This window comes from Heterodontus francisci, chromosome 33 (assembly GCF_036365525.1).
Source record: "Heterodontus francisci isolate sHetFra1 chromosome 33, sHetFra1.hap1, whole genome shotgun sequence".
Taxonomy (NCBI): domain Eukaryota; kingdom Metazoa; phylum Chordata; class Chondrichthyes; order Heterodontiformes; family Heterodontidae; genus Heterodontus; species Heterodontus francisci.
The window spans coordinates 40,805,430-40,830,572 of NC_090403.1; the positions used below are offsets into that span (position 1 = coordinate 40,805,430).

Sequence of the window (25,143 nt, forward strand, 5' to 3'; positions counted from 1 at the left end):
TTGGAGGTGGGTTGGGGTCGGGTTTCACATTTTTAATTTTTAACATCTGACCCGACCCCAACCCATCCATTTTCGGGTGTTAAAATTCACCCTTAGAAGTCACTGTCTGACAATTGGAAGTGTCAGCCCATGTTGATTTTTCACCTCCTTAGCTTAGGTACATTAAAGACAATTTTAAGCTTTGATTGCTACCCAATTGGTATGACTAACACAGTACAGAACATACATTGAACCTGGGACTTTCCTAGTCTGTATGACTCAGACAGATATCAGACAGTGAATTTATCAACTGAGCCATACAAAGAATTCCAGCAAGGGGCTTTACTCAGCTCTTTTAAAAGTTAATTTGAAGCCAAATTACTTCAATGGAGTTTGCCTGGGCTTTTCTAGAAATATAAGAGATGCCTTTTCTGCTTTACTTTTACATTGGGCTATCTTAGTATTCCATCTATGAAGCATGTTCAACATGTATCTTCACAGTTACCCCTCAACTTAGTAACTAAAACATTGTAGTCACCTAGTTGTGCAAACTGAGAATTTATACCCTAAACAGCCCAATGCACTTGACTAAGGTCTTAAGTCTCTGATTTTTATATATTTAAAAAAAAACATGCTGTAGTTGATAATGTCTGCTTTTAAGTGAAGCGATCAGAATTCATTTTCCTCAGTTTGGCAGGCAAATTGTCCTCCATTCGCGACCCTGTGGGCTGCAGGCCATATTCCCTTTGTAGTAGATCCCCCGTTGACTGAGTGATGGATTCCGAATTGATTTTGAAACCCTTCAGTGGGAGTCTTTCCTCAACACCAGAATTGCTGGGGTTAGAGCTTAACCTCTGCAGTTTTAGAGGGAGGTCCCCAGTGCTGCAAGTTTTTTCTCCTATATCTGCAGTCATCCTCAGAACTTTCTTCTGCAGGTCTTCCTTGCAGGTGCTCATTTTCTGAAGCTTGGCTGGTAATTTGCTGCCCTTTTCCTCAAGCGTATCGACACAGTCCAAGGAGAAGATTCTTTCCTTTCTGTTCTTGCTGTTGCTGATACAGGGAGTGGCACAGAGTGACGTAAGCGACAGCTTCTCATCTTGTTCCTTTACACTATAAGGAGAAGTGGGGACCTCAAATGTGGAGTGGAATTGGGAATAATCTACACGGAAAAAGCCTTCTTCTAGTGACATGACTGGAAGGAACCTGTGGCCCCAAAGAACTTCATCTTCTGTGTACGAGGTCCTCGCTTGGCATGTCATTCCTGCAAAACAGAATAATAGAATTAAAGTTTTCTAAATAGAGTTTGCAAAATTAGGCCATTATTCAATTATAAGAGAAAATGCTAATACAAAATGCATTTGAAAAACATAAATATCAAGTTATGTTAGTTGAACATAAATGACCGAAAGTGCCTCATTATTGCTCCTATTATGAAAACAGATTTCTGATAATCCTATAGTAAATCTTTTGTGCCAAAGTACAGTTAATACTTTATACGTAGTAGATGATCAGGTACTGCTGTCGCCTAATAAACACATATCTTAATTTGCCACAACACACCAGGCTTTAACCATGATTCTGCTCAAGTTAAATATTTTACAAATTATGGAAATAACAACTGATGAGAGACTTGAAAATATGGATTGTAATCAAATGGAGCACAAATGTTTGAGCAAACCCAAGAGGAATGGTCAGAATTATGAAAGGGTGTGAGATAGTAAACAGCAAAAAGATGATTTCCACCTTCTGGTGAATCTGTAATAATGGAGCATAAACTGACGATTAGTACCAGAAGCATAAAAGGGAGATTAGAAGTAATCTTTTCCAACATAGTTATTAGAATATGGAATGCATTACCACAATTGACTACTGAAGCCACTTCAATCACAATATTTCAGAGGAAATTAAATAAATCCTTGAAGGAGAAAAATATTAAAAGGTTCAGGGAAAGAGCAGAAAAAAGTAGACTACTAACCAGTTAGCTCGCGTTTACTTTATTGTTCAAATTAATACCAAGAGGAAACTTTGCGCGTCAATACCATTTATCGGTGCTCTACCCTTGTGGCACAAATATAGGACTGGACTCTAATTCCATGGGCTGGATTTTACCGAGCCCACGATGTCGGGCTCCGTGGCGGGGGTGGGCGGAAGATGGTTGCGGCAGAGGCCCGCCATGGAGCTTGATGTCGGGATTGCCCAGCATGTTCCTCCCAGCAGTGGAGAGGCGCCATGGTGGACCTCCCCGCCGCTGGACGACAGGACCTGCATCTACATATTTAAATCAATGAAATGAATACATTTAAATGAACATATCTGCAATCGTCAGGGCCCCGACGTGATCCTCAGTGCAGCAGCCGGCATTCCTGTGCCTTCAATTCCCCATCTGTGGAAAGCTGGCATGACAGTGGTGGGGAGGAGTTAAGATTTCCAGTGCAGCAGTTAGGGGGATGGGGTAGAATAAACATAATGACTATAGGGGATGGTGGGAAGGGGTGAACTTTAAACTTTGTGCAGTCTTGTGGGGTAAAGGTCAGATTTAAAATGTAAGTGTTTTGGGGGCGGGGGAAGGGAAAATAGTTAATGTAATTGTTATTGGGAGGTGGGAAAGGGGCGTTAGAATTTTATTTGATAAATTTTGGGAGGGGGGTGTATCTTTAAAGTTTCAAATTGACTGGCAGGGCTGGCTGCCCTTTAACAATGGCGCTATGCCTGCGCACAGGCAGTTGACGTCATTGCTGGCGTTGGACAGTCAGCCCCCTCCATGTGATTGGTGGGGTGGGGGTGCCGCCCCCGCTATTTAAATAAGCGGCTGTTTGACGTTGCGGGCCACCTTTTGTTGAGCTCGTGCCGGGAGCGACGGCGTGCTCTTAAAATCCAGCCCCACATTTCCCATGTGGTGAGCTCCCAACCTGGGTGAGAGTATTAAAGGGAAGTAACTCTCAGAGGGAGGGGATATTATCAGAGGTCAAATTAACCCATAACCATTCCTTCGTTAATTATACAACTGATTCCAGTAATTGCTCAATGTGGGACAAGTGATAGACCTGCCAAAGTGAAATTCTCCTACTTATGAAGCAATCTCCATCTTGGAAAATATGCTGGAGTTTAATTAGTAAATCATTAGTATGTCAGGTATCAGCCATGGCTCAGTAATTGTACTCTTGCCTCCGAGTCTGAAGGCTGAGTTCAAGAACTACTCCAGAGATTAGAGCTCAAAACTCTAGACTGGCATTCCACTGCAGGACTTCGGGAGTGTGGCACTGTTGGAGGTACCACCTTGCAGATGAGACAACAACAACAATTTGCATTTCTATGGTGCCCTTAACATAGTAACACATCCCAAGGCATTTCACAGGAACATTATCAAACAAAATTTGGCAAGGTCCCATCTACCTTCTCAGATGGATGCAAAATATTCCATGGCACTACCTCCCAATGGAGCAGGGGATTTCTCCCCAGTGTCCTGGTCAATATTTATCTCATAACCAACATCACAAAAAAACCTAGATTATCACATTGCTGTTTGTGTGACCTTGCCTGTGCTCAAATTGGTTGCTGCATTTCCTACATACAACAGTGATTACAGTTCAAATGCATTTCATCAGCTGTAAAGTGCTTTGAAATGTAGTTCGATCATGAAAGGCATTTTATATAACAGCTCTTACTTTCTTTCTCGTGGGGGTTCTGAAGATCAAAAATAAATAAATAAGTGGACAAAGGGGGCGGGCAACATCTTAAAAAAGGCAGTGCTGAAAAACATTGAAATTTCTTCTTGAGTACAGCTACACAGAACATAGATAAGTCTCAGACATGATTTCAAGTACATAATATTATCATATTCAGTTCTGTTGACAGGTTAACTTGTCATTTGCCTTTCCAGATGCTGAGGGTTGCTGCGTATTTTCTGTTTTTAGCGAAGATTGTCATGCCAGTGTGATTATAATATGATTCAAACCTCTTTAAAAATGCACAATGAGCAGAAATCTGCAGACTCTTTCCATAAAACGTTTGACATAGAGATTAGCTATTTATAAGCTTTCCAGTTGTACATAAAGTACACACGGAGTATCACAAAGACACAACAAACAGTACAAGAATGAACAAGGTCGAAAAGAAAGCCGGCTGGAAATCTGGAATAAAGACATTAAATGCTGGAAATGAACAGCAGATCTGTTGTATTTGGAAAGTGAAAAGGCAGGGTAACATTTCAGGCATAACCCTTCATTGGGATCTCTATTCTAAGGTGAATGAGATCTGTTACTTATTTCAGATTTCATTGTATTTTCATCATTCCTTTACTTACATGTTGGTTTGGTACTCTGCCACCTTATTTAATCTAGCCAGAGAGGTTCTTAGTCTGTAGTAAACAAGCTGCACCGCTTGAACACCTCTTGAGTGATCCCCACCCCCTTCGCAGGGGCACAGCCAATTGTCCCTGGTGAGGTCCCACAGATTTACCTCTACTCCGGGGTCTCTTCCACCTTGCCGGCCCTGGCTGGGTGCTGTCCCTGTAGTGGTCACCGCTCCCGGTGGCACTGCTGGGACTGAGGATCTGCCGGCCCGCTGATTGGCCAGCAGCTCTTGGAGGCAGGACTTGTTGCCTCAAAGGGGCGCGAGGCCCAACCTCTACCAATTAAGGGCCTGAGCCACTCAAAATCGCTATGTGGCTTCCAGGCCCGTCGGTGGGCGGAGTCTCTGCCACGAGGTAAAATTCCAGTCATTAAATCGATCTGCACCCTTCGCTTATTCTCCTAGTACTATTAAACATTCAAAATATTCAATCTAACCTGCCAGGAAATTGCTTGAGGAAAAAAAATAATTGTTTGAAAATAGAATCGTAGAATCATGCAGCACAGAAGGTGCTTTGGTGCATGGTACCTGTGCTGGTTCTTTGAAAGTCCTTTTCAATTAGTCCCATTCCACCGCACTGTCCCTCAGCCCTGTATTGTTTTTCCTTTTCAAGAATACATCCAATTGTTTATTGAAAGTTATTATTGAATCTGCTTCCAACACCCTTTCAGGTAGTGCATTCCAGATCATAACAACTCATTGCATAAAGAAAATGCTCCTTATCCCCCCTATGGTTCTTTGCCAATTGTCTTAAATAAATCTGTCTTCTCTACTTACCAACCATCCTGCCAGTGGAAACAATTTCTCATGATCTACTCCATCAAAACCCCTCATAATTTTGAACACCTCTGCTAAATCTCCCCTTAACCATCTTTGTTCTTAGAAGAACACAATCCCAGCTTTTATGGTCTCTCCGCATAACTGATGTCCTGCATCCCTGGTACCAGTCTAGTCCTCTCCAAGGCGTTAATAGCTGCCTAAAGCCACACTTCTCCAGCTGAAGCCTAACCAGTGATTTATAAAGGTTTAGTCCTTGCCTTGTCTTAAAGATGTCTTGAGTCAAGCATCTTGACAATATTTAGTTGGGTGAAGTACAAGAGAGATGAAAGCACACATGAAATATGTTATGTGGGAAGCATTTGAAAAGTTGTTTTGGACATCAGCTGCTGAAAGGGTTAAAATAATCATGCAGAATAAAAGCCTTATCCATAATGAATTTCCGATTCTTAAAAATCTATTCTTAAAGATCCAAGACTACAGCTTTGAACTGAAAGAAAATTATGCTTGCGTTGCAATCTGCCAGATTTTGGCAGAAGGGTTGCAATAAAAATTGGTGCAATGTTAACACTGCAATCAAAATTAATGACAGCAGGAGCATCCAAATCCAAATTAAAATCCTAGTAATTAGACAGCTCCAACATGCTCTGACATTATTGTAGAACTTCCTTGCTAAATTGCTGTTGCAATGCATTTTCAACTTGGATCTCCTGAGGCAGCAGCAATTCCCACCTTTCCTTACAACCCTAATATGCATTTAATTCTCTTCCTGTCCAAGACCTCCCTATGGGTTTCACTTTATGTGTATATGCATCCGCTTTAGTGCCACCTACTACTGCTTCCTTCCTTCTGCTGAACTGGGGGAATGCTCTATCACAGCAGTTTTCTCCATAACCTGCTTTAATGCCAATTTGCTGTCAGCAGCTGCCTCACTCATTGTAAGAGTTTTCACACCCACTGTGAGATGAAGCACTCTATTGCCACCAGAGGAATGGGCAGTAATTGATGAAATCAGTCCAGTGAGAATTGCGGCATGCAAATGATAAAACTGTCAGCAATAACCACCTCCCATCATTGCCGCCAAAAGAAGCATACTTGCTGCTCACTGATCATAATATGGACACCATGCAAGCCCACGGGCCTAATTCTGAGCACCGAATGACTGAGTTATCAAGAAAGACTAGAAAATTGCATGCACTTCAGCCTTCAAAGAAGGTGACTAATAGAGGATCTTATACAGCTACATGAGATAATAAGCAGGAAAAAAACTGTTTTATCAGCAGCAACGAAATCCTGTCATCGGGATGTAAAGCGGGTGACGCGGCCACAGCGATATTGCCAGGGCTGTCCAATTAACGAATGGTAGGCGTGAGAGCCTGCCAGTTAAGAGACATGGGCGGGTGGAAGTACCGGGTAAGGCAAGGCATCTTCTAAAGGCAGCAGGTCTGGAGGAAACTGATACTGCTAGCAACTGGAGTGGTCGGAAAATGGTAGAAGGCAGAGCGAGGGTGGTGCCCAGGTTCTCTGATGCCTCCCTAGAGGTGCTGCTCCAGGTGGCATTGGCTCGGAGGGAAGTAATTTCCCTCAGGGTGGTAGGAGGAGACCGGCTCACCAGACGGAAAGGACATGGATGGTGATAGCAGAGGAGGTGAGCAGCCATGGGGTGGTCCCATGTACATGGCTGCAGTATTGAATCAAGATCAATGACCTGATGCATTCTGGTATAACATTAAGCTTGTAGCCTTAAATGTATCTAAAAATGAGTATGAATTTGGAGAAAGGGGTGCCTACCCAGTCAGTGGCAATGTCCAGACAGCAGCATTGGCTGCCACATGCATGGGACCCTCTCCGTGGAGGACACCGGTTAGTCAGAGTTGGTCCCTGCACTGCCTGTATCAAATGGCCATATGCAGGAGGCATCCCTGTGGCACCAAGATGGACAGCTAGGCTGCCACCAACATAAATATGGTGCGTGTCTATGATGGGTGAGTGGCAATGTTAATTTATATGCTTGAAGGAGAAGACAGCTCACAATGCTCAAAAAAAAGCAAGAACTGGAGGCAGTGTCCCATATATGGCAATCCTCACACCAATGGAAGAAGAGGCATTGGGGCTGGGAGGCCTGGAGGCAGGGCAGGCTATCGCTAATGGTGGGATGGGTGTGAAGCCCCGAAAGAGTGAGTGGCCTAATGGATGGGCACAAGAGACCCTCTGGCGAGCATAAAATATAGTGCTCATGTGTGCACCACTGGTCACATAGAGCTCCAGATGATGGGTAGTTGGAAGGACATGTTGCCCTCTCATCATTCTTCTCTCTCTCAGGTCAATGTGCAAGAACAGGCAGCTGCAGAGCCTATGGGACAGACTTCCACCTCTGAGGAGGAGCAGGAGACTTCAGAGGGTGCAGCGTCACATCTTTCCCCCGTACCCTTCACCAGCGCAGATACTCTTACGTCAGTGGCTAGTCATGTGCGAATAGCAAAGGGGTCACAAACTGCTCAGCACACCACATACACAGCCGAGCAGCTGACAGACGCAGTGACAGTTGTGGCCACTCACACTCAGAGGACTGTGGGAGGGCATGGCAATGCCCAGCTTCAGCTTGATAACTTGCTTCTGGAGTCATCAACAAGTCGGCAGATGCTGGAGCTGCAGCTTGAGGTGCGTGAACATCTGGTGGAGCTTCCAGAGGCTTTGCAGACCCATTTGCAAACGATGAAGGAATCCATCCAGACCATGAGTGCAACCATCTCTGACGTGTATGCGTATGGCATCCTCCATCCAGAGAGTGGTGCCCCTCATGGACAGCCACATACAGCAAACCATGCAGTGGATTCTGGAGTTGCACGGAGACCTACATATCATTGTCTCCTCTATGAGCTCTGTGGAGCAATGGCTGGGCGAGATGGGGGGGGGCGGGGGGAGGTGGGCAGTGGAAAGATACACCTAGAGTCATCGCCAGGTGCTCAAACTCCTCAGGTGAGCAGGGAGGGACAAATGTGCCCTGATAGGGTTGAGGAGCAGCTGCCTGAAGCACCTGGGTGCTCCTCTCAAGGTGCTCCTGGCGTGGATGGCTCAGGAAGCTGCAATGATAGAGGCGCTCCTGCACCTCAAGGCCTCAAACAACTGGAGGACAACTGCCAGGGCCATCAAAAGCCATGGAGCAGAAAGGTAAACAGCCATCCTCCACCTCAGCTGACAGTGCAGGGGGCGTGCTACGTAGCAGCTCCCACAAGCACGCAAGAAAGTCCATCTAGCTCCACTCGGGTTTCACAGAGTTGTATTATGTAGTTCAATGTCATCTTGCTGTTTGTTGTTAATGAAACCTGATACGCTGCACCACAAAAAGAATTCTTTACTCATTTATCCTTTACTGGACCATTAACAGTTCTATGGCCCTTGCAAACGGTGTAATGGCAAGGACCACTCCCCATGAGGTTGATGCATTTTCCATGCCATGGCCTGATGGGTCCAGTGAGGTGGTAAGGACATTCAAGGAAAGGGCAACAGGGCTATAGAGTGTAGAAAATTTATTTGCTTGCATGGCTATGTAAGGAAACTCATGAAAAATGTGTCTGTATTCGTGAGTCACGAGTCTCCCTTGCATGTATCTCATTACATCTTGCCTGTGGTCCCTTGAGGTCTTCATCAAAGTCCGCCTGGTCACCATCCCCCTCCAAATCCTCATCCCCAGCGGAGGCATCGTGCTCCAGGATGTTCTCATTGTTGAAAGCTTATCCCCTCTCTAGCGCCAGGTTGTGCAGAGCACAGCACACCACCAGTATACACAACAGCCTTGCTGCAGCATATTGAAGGGCTCCACCAGATCTATCAAGGCATCTAAACCACATGTTCAGAAGCCCTGTGGCCTGCTTGATGGTCACTTGAGTTGTTCCGTGGCAGCTGTTGTATCACTCTTCTGCATCTGTGCTGGGGTTCCGCACAGGCGTAAGGAGCCATGTCTTTAGGGGTAGCCCTTGTCACCCAGTCTCCATCCTTGAAGGCACGCAGAGGGCCTGGAAAGGTTGAACTGCCTTAGTATGTAGCATTGTGACAGCTTACCCAAACCTTGCACAGACCTGAAGGATCCATTTACAGTGGTCGCAGACCAGTTGTACATTGAGCAAGTGGTAGCCCTTCCTGTTGATGAAGACTGCTGCCCAGTTTGTGGGAGGCTTGATGGCCACATGTGTGCAGGTGATGACACCCCGTATTTGGGGGAATCCAGTGATGGCCCTGAATCCTACAGCCCTCTCAGCCTGACTGTCTGATCACTGCGAAACTGCATGTATTGGCCGGCCTTCTTGAACATGGCATTGGTGACCATCTTGATGCAGCGATGACCTGCAAACTGGGAGATCCCACAGATATCTCCAGATCATCCCTGGAATAATCCAGAAACGTAGAAATTCACTGCCACCGTGACCTTCACCACCACAGACAATGGGTGCCCACCACTTCCCTTTGGACTCAGGTCCTCCTCCATCATGACGCACAGCTCAGTGATTGCCTCCTTGAAGAGGTGCAGTCTTCAGTGACACTGCTGCTCAAACATTATCAGGAGGCAGAGCCTCTGACAGTAAACCCTCTCTGGTAGGCAGCATCATCTACGCAAAAGAGGCAGATTGCGTGGCCCTCTGCACCCTCCTCATTCATGCCCCCTTCCAGCCACGTGACCCCTCTAGGTGCTGCAGTCCCATGCCAGGTGGCTGCACCTCTCTCCCTCTCTGATGCTCCTCCTCACTGGAGGTCTCAAAGCCTGAGTGAATGAGCCCCATTGCAAATTGCTGCACTTCTTAAGGCCTCCCAGACCCTCCTTACTCTGTACATACAAGTGGCAAATCAGAGATGACACTCACTCAGAATGCCTCCGTTGTGCTTGCCAAGTTTGGCTAACCTCTAGATTGCTACAGCCGCTGTTTACTCATTATCACAATGCCAAGCTACCTCTCGCAATGGTTGCCAATGCAGCCAAAACTGACCTTTTGCTGAGCTTCCGCCTCTTTATAGCTGGCAAGGCGCCAAAGCATCATTGTTTTCGTGCGCCCCTCGCAAAATTGTAAATAGCTAGTAAAATCACCATTCACTGCCTGTTCAACAGGCTTAATTACCTTCCTGCCAGCTTCAAGCACCTCCTCCACCTGACAGCCCAGCCACCTCTGGGAATATCCCCTAGCGACGTAAACACGTCAGGCTTCCCTCCCAACACTAACCATTGCCATTTTGCACCCTCCCACCACACCCCACACCCCCACCCCGCCTCCCAGCCCATCTCCATTATGCTGATAAAATTCCACCCAGTAAATCTGTGTTACTTTTAAGTTAAATGACGAATGCAGAACAAAGAGATACAAGTACAAACTGGTAAAAGGCAGTTTCAAGACTGATGACAGGAAGCACTTATTCACACAATGAAAATAAAAATCAGCAGTGATGTATAACAGGCAGCTGATTGGCGTTGTTTACACTGTCTCCAAATGTTAAAATTACTTTCAAAGGTTGATCAATACCTGCAATTGTTCTGCATGTGAACAGGGCACTGAATTCACAAACTGTAGAATCATTCAAGCAGGCATTTCAATGCTGTCATGTGGGGAACTATTGGTTTCAATGGAAGAATGAGCGAGAAGGGCCAGTTACAAAATGAAAGAAAACCAAAATAGTGAGGGATAGAATTGATCCGATTTTTGTTGTTTGAAGTTTGCACTTTATGAAATTGGGTGTTGATAACCAGGAGGAAATGTATAGATAAGTTTATTTCATCCACTTTCACTGATAAGAACACAATGAACTGATCAGTCTACAATGCACTGATTAGACTAGTTTGTACCGATCAAAATATAACACACTGATTAACAACAACAACCTGTACTTATATAGCACCTTTACAGTAGTAAAACATCTCAAGCCACTTCAAAGGAGTGTCAAACAACATTTGACACCAAGCTGTGTAAAGATATTAGGGCAGCTGACCAAAAGCTTGGTCAAAGAGGTAGGTTTTAAGGAGCATCCTAAAGAAGGAAAGAAAGGTGTTTCGTCTTTATGTTGTTTTCTGGTTCCCAGATGTTGGAAAGAATCACACTTTAAAACTTGGAAAAGGCTGGAGTCAGTCTTGTTTATTTCAGCACCATGCTCTGGCTATAGACCTGACTCAACTGGTTCTTGTGTTACATATGACATGACTCCCCAGTGCATCTGTGAATGTGGCCCCCCCACTGGAACACTTGCACATAACAACTAGTTCCTAGCTAATTAGGTCCCAACACTTTACCGATAGTATAACAATATATAACTTATATAACAAAAGGTAAAGAAGTGGAGAGGTTTAATGAGGGAGTTCCAGAGCTTAGGGCCTTGGCAGCTGAAGGTATGGCTACCAATCAGCAGACAATGCTATAAGTTAGCAGCACAATAACGCTGAATGTGTTGGAAAAGGAGATTTTGAATGATCCTTCCAACTGCAGAGCAAAAGACTCTCAGTGTTGACCATCACTTAAGCTTGGAACTTTTTACAGACAAATATAGCTTCCCACAAAAAATATAATGGCCAGATCTTGCTGGAGCCGGGCATCTCACAGTATGTACCATTAGTTAAACTTTTCGCCGCATCCTTCAGCTCATAAAATGTTTGTGCTATAACTTAGTGGAAGTCAAGGGCAACAGGGCATCTGGGACCTTGATGAACAACAGTGGGACCAACAGTCTGTCTCCTTAACCAAAAGATTTAAGGATTGAGAAAGAAATAGAGAAAGAATGAAGAAGGGGAATGCATTGGAGTCAAATCAGGTACAGAAAGAGAAAGATTAAGAGAGAGAGAAAAAATGAGACAAAGGAAAAAATAAGGGGGAAAAAATTTAATATTTATAATTTGGTATTTTTAAAATCTAACATTTGACTACATAAAAGAATGAGATTGAACCTTTTAAGTTGTTCCCTTTCTAGACCAGAAAGGTTGATTGGTATTGTATTAGCACGTTAAAAAGGTGCATACACTGTTAAGATCCAGCCCTAACTTTCTGCAGTGAGTTTAATGAACAAGTAGTGTGCAAATGCAGCAAGTTCTTAAAGATAATGCGGAGGCTATGGGCAAGATGCAGTTTGTGTGAAGCAAACAGCGGAACAGCATAAATCAACCAACAACTTCTGGGAGCTGGTATTTCTTAATCCCCTGAATTTCCTGGAAGACTTGCACATTTATAATGGAATGCATCATTAACACATCGTTTTCTTTCCAGCACAATCTGCTTGTATAAAATTAAAAGAACAAAGAGTGGTGGAAGACTGCATTCAAATCCTGTCCAGTCTGTTGGGATGTAAATCTTCCTGTGTCTTCAATGAAATTAGTTTGGTTACCCTCAATCCAGTTGAATTGGAGACCAGCACAAGTCTCCAGCTTAAATCTATTGACAATTTAATACCACTACGTGCAAAATTGCCTCTCACTTAGAAAAGCTATAAAGATGTTTGTTGTGGAAAATTAAAGTGAAAATATCACACTGAGGCAGTATGGGGTCCAATTCTGATACTAACATTTAATTACTTTGTTAGGCCTCTTCCCATTGTTTCATTCGGCCTAACATGCTAAAACTGGAGTCCAAATGAAGTTGAAGAACTTTTTAACGCAGCGAGTGGTAATGACCTGGAACTTATTGATCACGAGGTTGATGGAAGCAGAGACAATCAATGATTTCAAAAGGAAATTGGATGGACACGTGAAGGAAATAAACTTGCAGGGCTATGGGGATTGAAATGACTGGATTACTCCAAGGAATGCTAGCATGGACTGGATGGGCTGAATGGCCTCCTTCTATGCCGTAAATGACTCTATGACTCTACTCTGTGAAAGATGTTGTATTCCCCAGCAACACACCTTATTTCCATAAGCACAATTCATCATTTATTAAATTATTTTATAGCACTCCATCTGTATCTTATGTTTGATTCAACCAACTTTATCGCTTATGCTTTATGCAGTTAGTAGCTCATTATAAGTTCATAATAACATATGTCAGGGATAAGAGGCCATTTAGCCCACCAAAGCTAATCCCTCTAGGGCATTACATCTCCAATCACAGGATCTAATTGTATTCTGAATTACCCAATCATTTTTGTCTTTATTAAATTACTTGGTAGATTATTCCAACATTTATCAGTCATTGAGTACAGAAGTCTTTCCCGATATCTGTTCCAAATATACATGTCATGAATTTCCATTTACGTCCTCTGGTCTTGATTTCCTGGTGTACTTTGAAATACTGGCTTGACTTCATACATTCATTTCATGGTTTATACAGTTAAATACCTTCTTTCTAGACTGTAAAGCTTAAACATCTTTATATAACATCGGGTTTTGTTAATTGTACTCTGTTACATAATACCACTCGATAGACTAGACGTTATGCTGTGTGGTATTAGTGTACAAGAGCTTAATGCGTCCCTTTGCAATAAACATTTCTGCTATTTCAACAGTCATAATTGTGAGGCGAGTTTCCTTGTATTTCTTACGAAATATAAGATTTTAGTTCAGTGCTCTGTAAATCATTGAGAATTCAAATCGCTATTGTATTCAAAAATAATACATCAGTCAAGTGTCTGAAATTTAGTTAAAACACCATTTGACTTGAGATCTTCATGTTCAACTTCATTACAAACCTAGAGCTAAAGTTTATTCAGTGCTGGAGCACAAACCATGTAGCACTATTTTCTCCATATTTCAAAATAAAAGCTCCCACAACTAACTTTTGGAGCATGAGAAACGACATTTACACCAATCTGGCAGAAATGGACAAAAATGAAAATCTCACCTCAAGCATCAGAATGATTATTTTATAACTGCAGTTACACACTAAATTTGGGCAGTAATACACTACATAAATTCTGAGAAACTGCATTCGCATCAGATCCTTCTTACCCTTTGCAAGACTGTAGTGAAATACTGGGGTGAATCTTAACAATTTGACCAGCTTGCAAGTATGGGAGGCTGACAGTATGTTGGGAACCTGGAAGTTTGAGCAGCAAGTTTTTCAGTGGCTTTTTAAACTGAGCAACAGCATTAGCATCCCGCTTCTGGGTTTCCTGATCATTTAGAGTAGGAAGGTGTGGTCACAACCCACACCTGACTGCTGAAGTTTCAGTATTTACAAGGATTTACAGAGTAAGAATTCTACCACAGTGAAGAGAGAGACAGCTACTCGAGTGACTGAGTCTCAACAAGGGGAAGGTTGCTCCACAGTTCACACATGCATCACTGGACATCATGATATGGCTGTAGGGGCCGCCAAGATATCCTGTTCCCAGCAGATGGGAGGAAGAAGCCAAGCACGCGTGATTGGAAGTGGCAGAGGAGGTGAGTAGCAGAAGTCTAATGCTTGTACAGTGCCACAAGAGGTTCAATGACCTCATTAGGGCAGGAAGGGTGAGTGGCATGCCAAGTTCAAGTGTCAACCCCCTCACTCTGACTTCCCCAACCTCTCCTGCACAGCACTCCTCAGACCAACACACCTTGCAGGTGCACCCATCCCTCTCTTTCAAAGCACCTCCTCACATCGCCACCTGACCAGCCAACATTGACACTCATCCTAATCTTGTCATATCACATCTATCCCTCATAGTGACCCTCCCTAAATGTGTACTCCCATCCTCTCAACACATTCCATTTTTCATACTCATAACTCTCTTGCTTCTCTCCTTGCAGAAGAAGAGCATGCAGAATATCAGCAAGAGGCAGAGAACCAGGAGTGCCCCATCAGTTATCGTGACCCTGACTGCTGCAGAGGAGGATGCACTGGAGATAAGCAGAGTCTCAGCATGAATGGTTATTGGCAATGGAGACCTACCTTGTGACAGAATTAGATATCACACAGCCACGTGGCACAAAGCACTCAATCAACACAGACAAAATCACTGTATGTGATGTCACTATCATTGCCATTTATATAAAATAAGAGTCGTAAGCCTGGGCTACACATTCAAGTACAAAAGAGACCATTTACACACTCATGTTGACTTGATGTTAGCAGACAATGAAAAATGATGAACTGCACAATGAGAACTGAGAACTCTCTCATCTTGTCAGTTCTAATTCATGTCTTTCATCTCCCACAGGTCCTTCAAGCGTCCCTCAGGAGCTGGTGCCAGAGGAGGACAAAGAGTCCTCAAAGGAGGTCACGCACCCTGAGGAAGCACCATCACATGACTCATGTGCCCCCTCCACCAGGGCTGAGGCCTCCAAGTCAGGGAGTTGGGTTGTCACATGGTGATCCACACATCACAAGTGAGTAGCAGCAGGTGTCGGGAGTCAGGGACAGCAGCAGAGAATCCCCTTCGGAGGGTGGAGGACCCTAAAACTCTGCTCATCTGGATGCAGATGCTGAGCCTCAGGGGTCATCGACAAAGAGGATTATTCTGAAGCAGCAGTAGCAGACAATGTGTGAGGTTCCATCAGCATTTCCAGAGTAACTGTGCATGATTTGAGAGAGATAAGAGGAGTCTGTCTCCACCATGAGCGCCATGATGCCTTTGTGATTGTAGGATCGGAATCCTCTCCAACTGGGAAAAGTTATGGACTATAAAATCCAGACCCACAGACATGCTTTGACCTCATGTTTGGATTACATTACAAAAAGCCAAACTGTGGCCAGCAGCACAGGCTGGGCAGAAAAGGGTTAATTTGGATGTTTAGTAAAAAGATAGTGGCTCATCAAAAGGAATTCAAACATTGATACCAAAGGAAAAGCCATCACCTGCCATCGGCTAATGCAATCAAGAGACTGATTACCCTGCACAATGGTGCAAGGGACACGCCTTCGATATGATAATAAGGCCACCATCATAGACAATAGTACTGGAATCTGGCCAATATAACAACTCAAGGAGAGGGGTGAGATATCAACTTTGGAGCCAGGTGCTGTTACTGTCTCAAAACAGCAGGAGAATTTGTTTAAACAACATGAGAGTATGAAGATTTTGTTTGAGTTATTTCTGTCACGGAAGAACTGTACTCTAGGCACTCATCCATGGTTGAAATAACTCAAACAAATCTTCAGACATCTGAAGAACTGTATTGTTGGCACTGATCAGATGTCTGAAGACTTGTTTGAGTTAATTCTGCCACGCAAGAACTGTACTGTTGCACCCAGTATGAATTAATCACATTCTTCGTAAACTAAAGGATGTTTACCTGCTGGACACAGCACAGAATGAACAATAGAACATATGTCTTAGAAGTCCTGAGTTATTTTATTATAAAAAGCAGCCACTTCGGAGTGACTGGGCTGCAGTCAGGAAGAAGGGTCAAGACAGGTCATCTTGACTCAGGACCTACAATTAATGCCAGACCGACCAGCTGTGTTGGGGATTGTAAGTATTTCAGCCAAATAGTAGTGATCTTGGTCTGAGGGTATTGGGACAAAGGGTAGTGCTTTTGGCTGTAATTGGTTCAGCCAATTCGCAGTGATATTGATCTGAGGGTTTGGGACAAAGCGTAGTGTTTTGCCCATATTTGTGGTTCAGCCAAATCATAGTGATCTTGGTCTGAGGGTTTTGGGACAAAAACATAGTGTTTTTGCCTGAAATTTGTAAGTTTGAGCCAAGTCGTAGTGACTTTGTTTTGGGTATATGCGAACAGTGGTCAAATCACTGAAGGGTTCAGCTGGGAATTGGAGTGTCAATTTTAAGTCACTGCAGGAGGTTTTTTACTGAGGACAGTTTTGTTTTATTTCTGTCTCAACTAACCATAGAGGTTTCTGTGTCGGGATATTATTGGATTCAATAAAACAATTCATGGTTAAGCCAAACCCTGTGTCATGTGCAATTTTGATCTTTTAATTCCTAAAGCCCAAGAGCTATCGTAAGGGGGTATGGGAACGGAACCTCTTACACAATGATGTCTACTTCGATGGAAAGAGTGGCTACCTGAATGGAGCATCAGATGCGGCAGGCAAAAGAGTGCATGCTCGCCCCTCACCAGTGGCCTACACACTCTGTCTGCCAGCTTAAATAGGATAGAGGAAAGTCTTGCTTTGGCCGTTCACCACCTCACTGAAGTGCAGCCAAGTCCTCTCTAGCACTTGGCTAGCAGAAAAGTATGAGTAGGCATAAGGAGGAAGATGGAGAGAGTGGAATGGGGACTCTGCTCAAAGCACTTCCGTTTCCCCCCCTTACCCCCCTCAATCAGAGCCCCAAATGCAGCCTCCTGTCCCAATGACTGAGTCTGTCCCTGCACAGGTGCAAGTGGGGCAATCTTTGGCAGGGTCCTCATGGACTCCAAAATCCATGAGCATCTGAGCAATCAACAGCAGGGGAACAAGCAGCTCGACTCTAGCTCTGCTGAAGCCACAGGGGTAGCACCCTATAGAAGTAATAGGAAAAGGAAGTGTAAAAATTTGTAGTTGCACAGGGTAATCACTTAAGTGTTTAACACTGTTAAATTGTCTATTTTATGTTCAATTTTATTTTATTCTTTCATGTGACATAGGTGTCGCTGGCAACGCCAGCATTTATTGCCCATCCCTAATTGCCCTTGAGAAGGTGATGGTGAGCTGCCTTCTTGAACGGCTGCACCATAAACTGTATTTTAAAGGTCCATTGTCCAAACATCCCCATTGTTGCTTGCCAAGAGGCCTTCAGCCTTGAAGAAAATGTTATGAAAAAGTTAGTGCGAGGGATGGATTGTTGACTGTGTGAATACTTTGTGCTGGGGCACAGTGGGTTCGGCATTGGTAATCAGATGGCTTGACTGCCACAGGTTAGCTGAAGCGTGCCTGAATGAGTTTTTCCCAGGCATCCCTGGCAGCTATGTGAGCAACTGCAGGGACCATGGCCACATCAGGCATCCTCTTCCTCCTCCTCGGAAGATGCAGAGCAATCATCACCTACCTCCTCCTGGAACTCCAGTCCTTTCTACTGCGCTATGTTGTCAAAAGCACAGCACATCAATATCATTCTGGACACCCTTGCTGGTGCATACTGAAGGGCACCCCCAGATCTGTCCAGACACATGAATTGCATCTTCAGCCTCCTGATCGCTGGCTCAATGACAACACTTGTGCTCATGTGGCTTTGGTTGTACCTTGGGTGTCAGTGATAGGGCTCCTCACAAGTGTAATCAACTACTTCCTTAGAGAGTAGCCCTTGTCTGCAAGGAGCCATCCGCTGACTATGGTTGGAAGTGTGTATGTGGGGGTCTGGAGTGGCACAGAATCAAGGCATCATGGCCACTTCCTGGGTATGCTGCACACACATGTAGGATGATCATTCAGTGGTTACATACCAGCTAAACATTAATGGAGTGGAAGCCCTTTTGATTGATGAATACTGTTGATGATCTGAGGGTGCCTTGATTGCCACATGTGGCAAGCTAGCCAGAATAGGAAATAGGAGGGCCTTCTCTTTCTGAGTGGCCTCATCAGTAGAGAAGAGGTGTAAGTGGTGGGATGGCAAACATGGCATTCGTCACCTGGGAGATGTACTTGTGCACAGAAGATTGTGAGATTCTGCAGATGTCACCAGCAGATCCTTGGAAGGAGCCGGAGGGAAGAAATTCAGGGCTGTGGTGACCTTGACTATCACTGGCAATGGTTGCCCACCTGGTCCACTTGGCGGGATATCCTCTTCCAGGAGGATGCAAACATTTTCAATGAACTGACATGAAAGTCTGAGTCTTCTGAGGCACTTGTGCTCAGTCATGTCCAGAAAGCTAATCCTCTGCCTGTGTACCCTGAGCTGGAGGTATCACCTCCTGCAAGTTGGAGCTCTGTGCCCCCTCCAAAGCAATGAAAACACACTCTCACAACAAATCCTGTGATCAAAAGCCTTTCAATTAGGAAAAGAAGCATCTGTCATATCTCTGGACTTAAAGACTTTCTTGCCTGTCAATTTCTCCGCCCCATCAATCACTGCTGTCCTCTTGCCTCGTTCAACTTGGTGAGTTCTAGGAAAGACCAGGAAACTTGTGCGCTGGCAGTTAAAGCCAGAACCAGGGTTAAAAATGCACGTGATTGCCTTTAGGCATATATTAATATTAGACCCAACTGTCACATGAGGATTTCCCACACACTAACAAACGCACTTGAGTTAAATGCAGAAGTCGACGGGTTCCTGTCGGCTTTCCCACACGCTGGCAATTTTGCTCTTTTAACCTCCCAAATGCACTGACATCTGCCGACCCTGGCAGGTTAAAAAAAAAAACAGTGCCTGAATGTCATTGCTTAGGATTCTACGATGTACCACTAATGTCACAGTTTCAAATCTGGACCAAATCTGAGCAGCAGAGGCTGAAGGTCATGTAGTGCTAAACTTAGGAATTGCTAGACAAAAAAAAGGTCCATATAGTTCACTTTCTATCATTCTACCCTTATGCTTGCTGATCTACATTGGCTCCTGGGAGTCCAGCATTTTTAAAATTGTATTTGTTTTCAAATCCCTCCTTGGCTTTGTCCCTCCCAATCTCTGTAACCTTCTCCAGCCCTACAACCATCCAAAGTCTCTGCACTCTTCCGATTCTGGCTTCTTGCACATCCCTGATTTTCATCGCTCCACCATTGGAGCTGTCTAGGCCCTAAGCTCTAGTATTCGCTCCCTAAACTTCTCCACCTCGCTACCCATCTCTCCTTCTTTAAAGCACTTCTTAAAACCTACCTCTTTGAGCAAACTTTTGGTCATCTATCCTATTGTCTCTTTATTTGGCTTGGTTTCAAATTTTTTTGGTAACACTCTTGTGATGCAACTTGGGACTTTTTACTACGTTAAAGGCACTATATAAATGCAAGTAGTTATGATTGGTAGTCGCATGATACAACAATCATGGAGTTGTTAACTAATCATAGCAATCAATCTCTAGCAAATAGTCTGCAACAGACTCAGACATGACATGTAGAAAACCTCAGTGGTGGACAACTTTGGGAACTACAGGTCCAAAGTCAGCTTTTTCCTCCCAATGATGCTACATTTCGCGCATGACATGTTTGGGTATGAATAATATCAAGTGCAAGGTGTCAGGGTGAAACAAATAAAATGACTGCAGATAAATCCACATAAATGTAAATCTTTGGAATAAAAACTTGTAGGACATGCTTAGAATCCATTCCAAACTATTGCGTAAATGAATAATAAAACACCATATCCAAAAGGCCTGTAAAATACTGTACTCCTCACTCAATGCGCACAGCCATATGCATGCATTGAGAGAATCCAACCCTATTTCCTTGTTCTTTCCTCCCATGGAATGGGAGATGGCATCAGTGTGTTCAGCCCTTATGTTTGCACTGCAGAATTGTAGAGTCACGTTTCATCATAAGGGAAACAGTTTTAGCAGTGCAAATGCAGGGAATTGGTGCATGGATGTTGCTCTCCCATAGCCTGAACCACAGAAGAAATTTAAAAGGGGTTAAAGTTAAGGCAATTACCTGCCCAAATCTAGGTAAATGATATCAAGACCCAGGGATCATAAGAGTGAAACTTGACTCTGTAAACTGGTTACTGGAATTTAGGGGCAAATTCTCAGTGGCCGAAGCCCATCAGATGGCTGGAGGCAGCTTCCCGGCAGTAAGCCAGACTTAGCGACGCGCCCTCCAATTCCACCCCTCCACACACCTTGGGGCCACAAATGTCAGAGGTCATCCTGTGGAGGGGGAGCCCCTCCATAACAATAGCCTGGCAACTGTGGCCACAGTTTATTCAACCTGGCACGTCCATCTCCCTCCTACATAGCAGTGCCACCTAGAGCCTCAGGCACTTCCATTGCCCGTCCCGCTTGCGCAGCCTACCCATCGTCCTTAATTGGATGGGGGTCCTGGAGGCAGCCTGTTAATTGGTCACCTCCAGTAAGATAAATCATCAGGGTCGGGACCCAAAAATGGTTCATTACGTCTCTCTTTTCTAAAAAGTGGATTGAATATACACTCTTAGCAGGTTGAGGCTCAGGCTTTGAGGCAGACAGGTTTATTTAAGGGAAACCATTAAATTAACTGTATACAGTATAAAACAATGAATTATGTACTTCACTATTCTCCTGAATATGTAAAACAATGTCATTCACTTTAAAGGAAAGATGCTCCCAGGGAGTACATCTCACGAAATCACAAGCTGCCACCCATGATTTTCCTTGCATTTGTTTTAATTTCACAGATTGGAAATTATGTTGCATGACCACAATTTCTCCAGATGTACTCTGTGTGACCACTATTCCCTAGTAGGGTGTCAGATTGTAGAACTACCCCTTTCATTTCAATAGTCTTAAAAATATAAGTTAGTGTGTCCATATATAAAATTATTGAGAGTAAAAAATGTTCACAGAATCTTATTTTTTTTTTAATAATAGAACGCAACTCTTCCTTCAACTAAACACAGGATCATGGAATCTGCTCTAAGGGTTTAAAATCCATTTGAGGGCTTCAGACAGCGCTACAAACAATAAAAACTAATTTTTGGGGCCACACGCCCAACTACTAAATTGCAGGATTGAATTACCCTCTTAAATTCCCAGAGCAATATCTGTTAGTGTTTCTAACATACACACAGGTGGATTGGATTTTCTTTCTAATTATTTTCTCCGTGTTGCATTGTCATATTCTAGTTCTGCTGCTGGTGCTGTTTAAAGCAGTCATGTGATGTAGGACCTGAAAGAAGGACAATCTTTGTAAAATATATCCTGATTTGGAACTTAGAACTTGGAAGTACAATGAATTACAGAAAGAGATGTGCAGTAGATGTGACATGCAGCATTGTAAGTGCCTTGCACTCCCAATTTTACTTGCATCACTATTAGCTATTGGGCAATGCTCTAGAATCTCCATGTCAGATTGCTCTATAGAACGTGAAAGGGCTTTGAAATGATCAGGAGCAGGATGTAGCAATCCAACTTTACAGCAAATATGATGAGTGATGAGAGTCGAATCACTACAAGAGGATTTGGAAAGCACAAAAAAAAAAAAACATGCCCAGAGGTAGACAACACTCAACGGACGGAATTTTACGCCACCCCAGCAAGCCGGATGGTGGTGGTGGGGGGTGGCGGGTGGTGTAAAATGGGGTGGGAGGCTACGGGAGGCCTTCCCAACCCGTTCCAGCCTCCGCCCAACTTTACGAAAGGCGGTGGGCGAAAAACGGGCCGCCTGCCCCAGGCCAGTCAAGGCTCTTAAGTTGCCAATTAACGGCCACTTAAGGGCCTTCGCCACCTCCACGGGGATTTTACCCATGGCAAGTTGAGGCCTGGTGAAAGCTGGCAGCCTCTCAGCGCCCCAGGGATGGGCCCTGACAAACAGGCACATGGTGCCTGATTGAGGGCCTCCCTGCTTCTCCAACCACCCACAGGACCGAAGACACCCCCCTTTCCCCCAAACGACCACCCTTGCCTCGCTGGGGCCCGACCGATTACCCCCGGCGAGGCAAACCAAATTTATCTGCACTCCTGGCTCCATGTCCTCGGCTGGGCTGCAGTCCCAGCAGTGGTCACCACTCCCAGTGGCGCTGCTGGGACTAAGAGCTGCCGGCCTGATGATTGGCCAGCAACTCAATGAGGCAGGACTTCCTCACTCAACAGGTGGAAGTCCCGCCTCGGAACAATTAAAGCCTGGGGACCCGTAAAATGCGGGACGGATCCCCAGGCTAGGCGGAAGTGGGTTCCCCACCGACTTTTACATCGGTGGCCAGCTCCCCTCCGCCCAACGTAAAATCCAGCCCAAAATTTCTAACCTGACATGCCGTATCACTGAGCATTCCCACATGCAGTGGACACATCGGGTAGAATCTTATCAAACTCGCAGAGGTGGTTTTTGGAGGCAGGAGGGCAGGGATTTTTGAAATATGAGCGCCAGGTCTTCTACCCTTCGCATTCCCACCTCCAAGCGATCTTGCCAGAGGTGGGGTGATACCAGCATCAGCCGCCTGCCCAGCAGCGCCGGGTAGCTAGTTATAAGCAATTGTGCCCACTTAGGGGCAAATTCCCAGTGGCAGATTGGGTCCCCCCACTGAGGCCCATCAGATGGCTGGAGGCAACTTCCCAGTGGTAAGCCAGGGATGGCGAGGCGCACTCAAATTCCTCCCATCCACCCCGGGGCCACAAATGCCAGAGGCCGTCTTGTGGAGGGGGAGTCCCTCCATAATGATAGTCTGGCAGCTGTGGCCACAGTTTATTCTACCTGGCACCTCCATCTGTCTCCTACATAGCAGTGCCGCCTAGCGCCTCAGACACTTCCATTGCCCGTCCCGCCTGCGCAGCCTGCCCACCGTCCTTAATTGCATGGGGGTCCTGGAGACAGCCTGTTAATTGGTCACCTCCAGTAAGATAAACCATCAGGGTAGTGACCCAAAAATGGTCCCTTGATGAAAAACTAAGGCAGTAAGATTGCACCCATTATCTCTGCTGGGGCTGCAACAGAAAGGTGATGTACTTTGAGTTAGGAAAGGAAAGCTGGAGAATGGCTTAACCTGTTTTATCTTCATGCACCCCCTAGATTTTGGTTTAGAGGAAGTCATAAGTGCAGGTGCATAAGTGCATTGCCAGTCTGCCTTGCTTCTGGAGGACTAATATTTGATGTATATATTGAGAACCTTATGCCTGGGCCCCTCTATATGTCATATTTTCATTGGTTACCAGGAACTGCTCAAATTTAATACCACTCTATCTGAAAAGCCCTTGATACACAAACAAGAATTGTAAACAAAGCCAATTACGAAGGTATGAGGGGAGAACTGGCTAAGGTTAATTGGCTAAATAGACTGGAAGATATATGGTGGTAAATGAACAGTGGGAAACATTTAAAGAAACAATTCAAAGGGTTCAACAAAAGTATATTCCACTCAAAAACAAAAACTTCAAGTAAGATCCATCTGTGGTTCATTTAGGAAGTTTATGAGAGAATTAAACTAAAAGAAGAGGCTTACAATGTTGCAAAAATAGTAGCAAGTCTGAGGATTGGGAATGTTTTAGAAACCAGCAAAGGGCTGCCACAAAGTTGATAGAAAGGGAAAAAATTGAATGAGAGTAAACTAGCCAGCAATATAAAAACAGATTGTAAGAGCTTTTATAAGTACATAAAAAAGAGAGTAGCTAAAGTAAATATTGGTCACTTATAGTCAGAGACAGGAGAAATCATCATGGAGAATGAGGAAATGGCAGAGGCATTGAACAAATATTTTGAGTATGTCTTCACAGTAGAAGACACAAGTTCCAGCCCAGAAACAGGCAGTAACCTAGGGGCTAAAAAGAGTGAGGAAATTAAGGATATTGATATCAGCCGAGAAAAAGCATTGGAGAAACTTGAGGGACTAAAATCGAACAAGTCCCCAGAACCTGATGGCCTACACCCCAGGGTTCTAAAAGAGATAGCTGCAAAGATGCGCTGGCTATGATTTTCCAGAATTCCTTAGATTCAGGAAAGGTCCAGTCAGATTGGAAGTTGGCAAAAGTTACACCACTTTTCAAGAAAGGAGGTAGAGAGAAAACAGGGAACTACAAGCCAGTTAGCCTATCAGTCGTTGGGAAGATGCTGGAAACTATTATTAAAAAAGTCTTAACAATGCACTTGGAAAAGCATAGCATGATTAGACCAATCAGCATGGCTTTACTAAAGGCAAATCCTGTTTGACAAATTTATTAGAGTTTTTTGAGGTTGTAACTAGTAGGGTAGATAAAGTAGATGTAGTATACCTGGATTTCCAAAAGACATTCGATAAGGTGCCATATAAAAGGTTCACAGGCAAGATAAGGGTTCATTGTGGGGGTAATATATTAGCATGGATAGAGGATTGGTTAACAGACAGGAAGCAAAGAGTGGGCATAAATGGGGCATTTTTAAGTTGGCAGGCAGTGAATAGTGGGGTGCCACAAGAATCAGTGCTGGGGCCTCAGCTACTTACACTTTATATTAATGACTTAGATGAAGAGACAGAGAGTAATGTATCTAAGTTTGCTGATGGTACAAAGCTCGGTGGAAAGGTAAGCTGAGGGCAGGATGTAGAGAGGCTGCAAAGAGATATAGACAGGTTAAGTGAGTGGGAAACAAGATGGCAAATGGAGTATAATATAAGAAAGTGTGA

The 25,143-nt window shown here is 44.4% G+C and overlaps 1 protein-coding gene across 1 annotated transcript in view; it reads right to left on the reverse strand.

Annotated features, from left to right (window-relative positions):
- Positions 1-635: 635 nt before the first annotated feature.
- LOC137347931 (G protein-activated inward rectifier potassium channel 1-like) overlaps positions 636-25,143 on the reverse strand; it is a 72,083-nt gene continuing 47,575 nt past the window's right edge. Inside the window, exon 3 of the mRNA XM_068012985.1 lies at positions 636-1,240. Within this exon, the coding sequence (XP_067869086.1) occupies positions 636-1,240 (605 nt within the window). The remainder of the gene's footprint in view (positions 1,241-25,143) is intronic.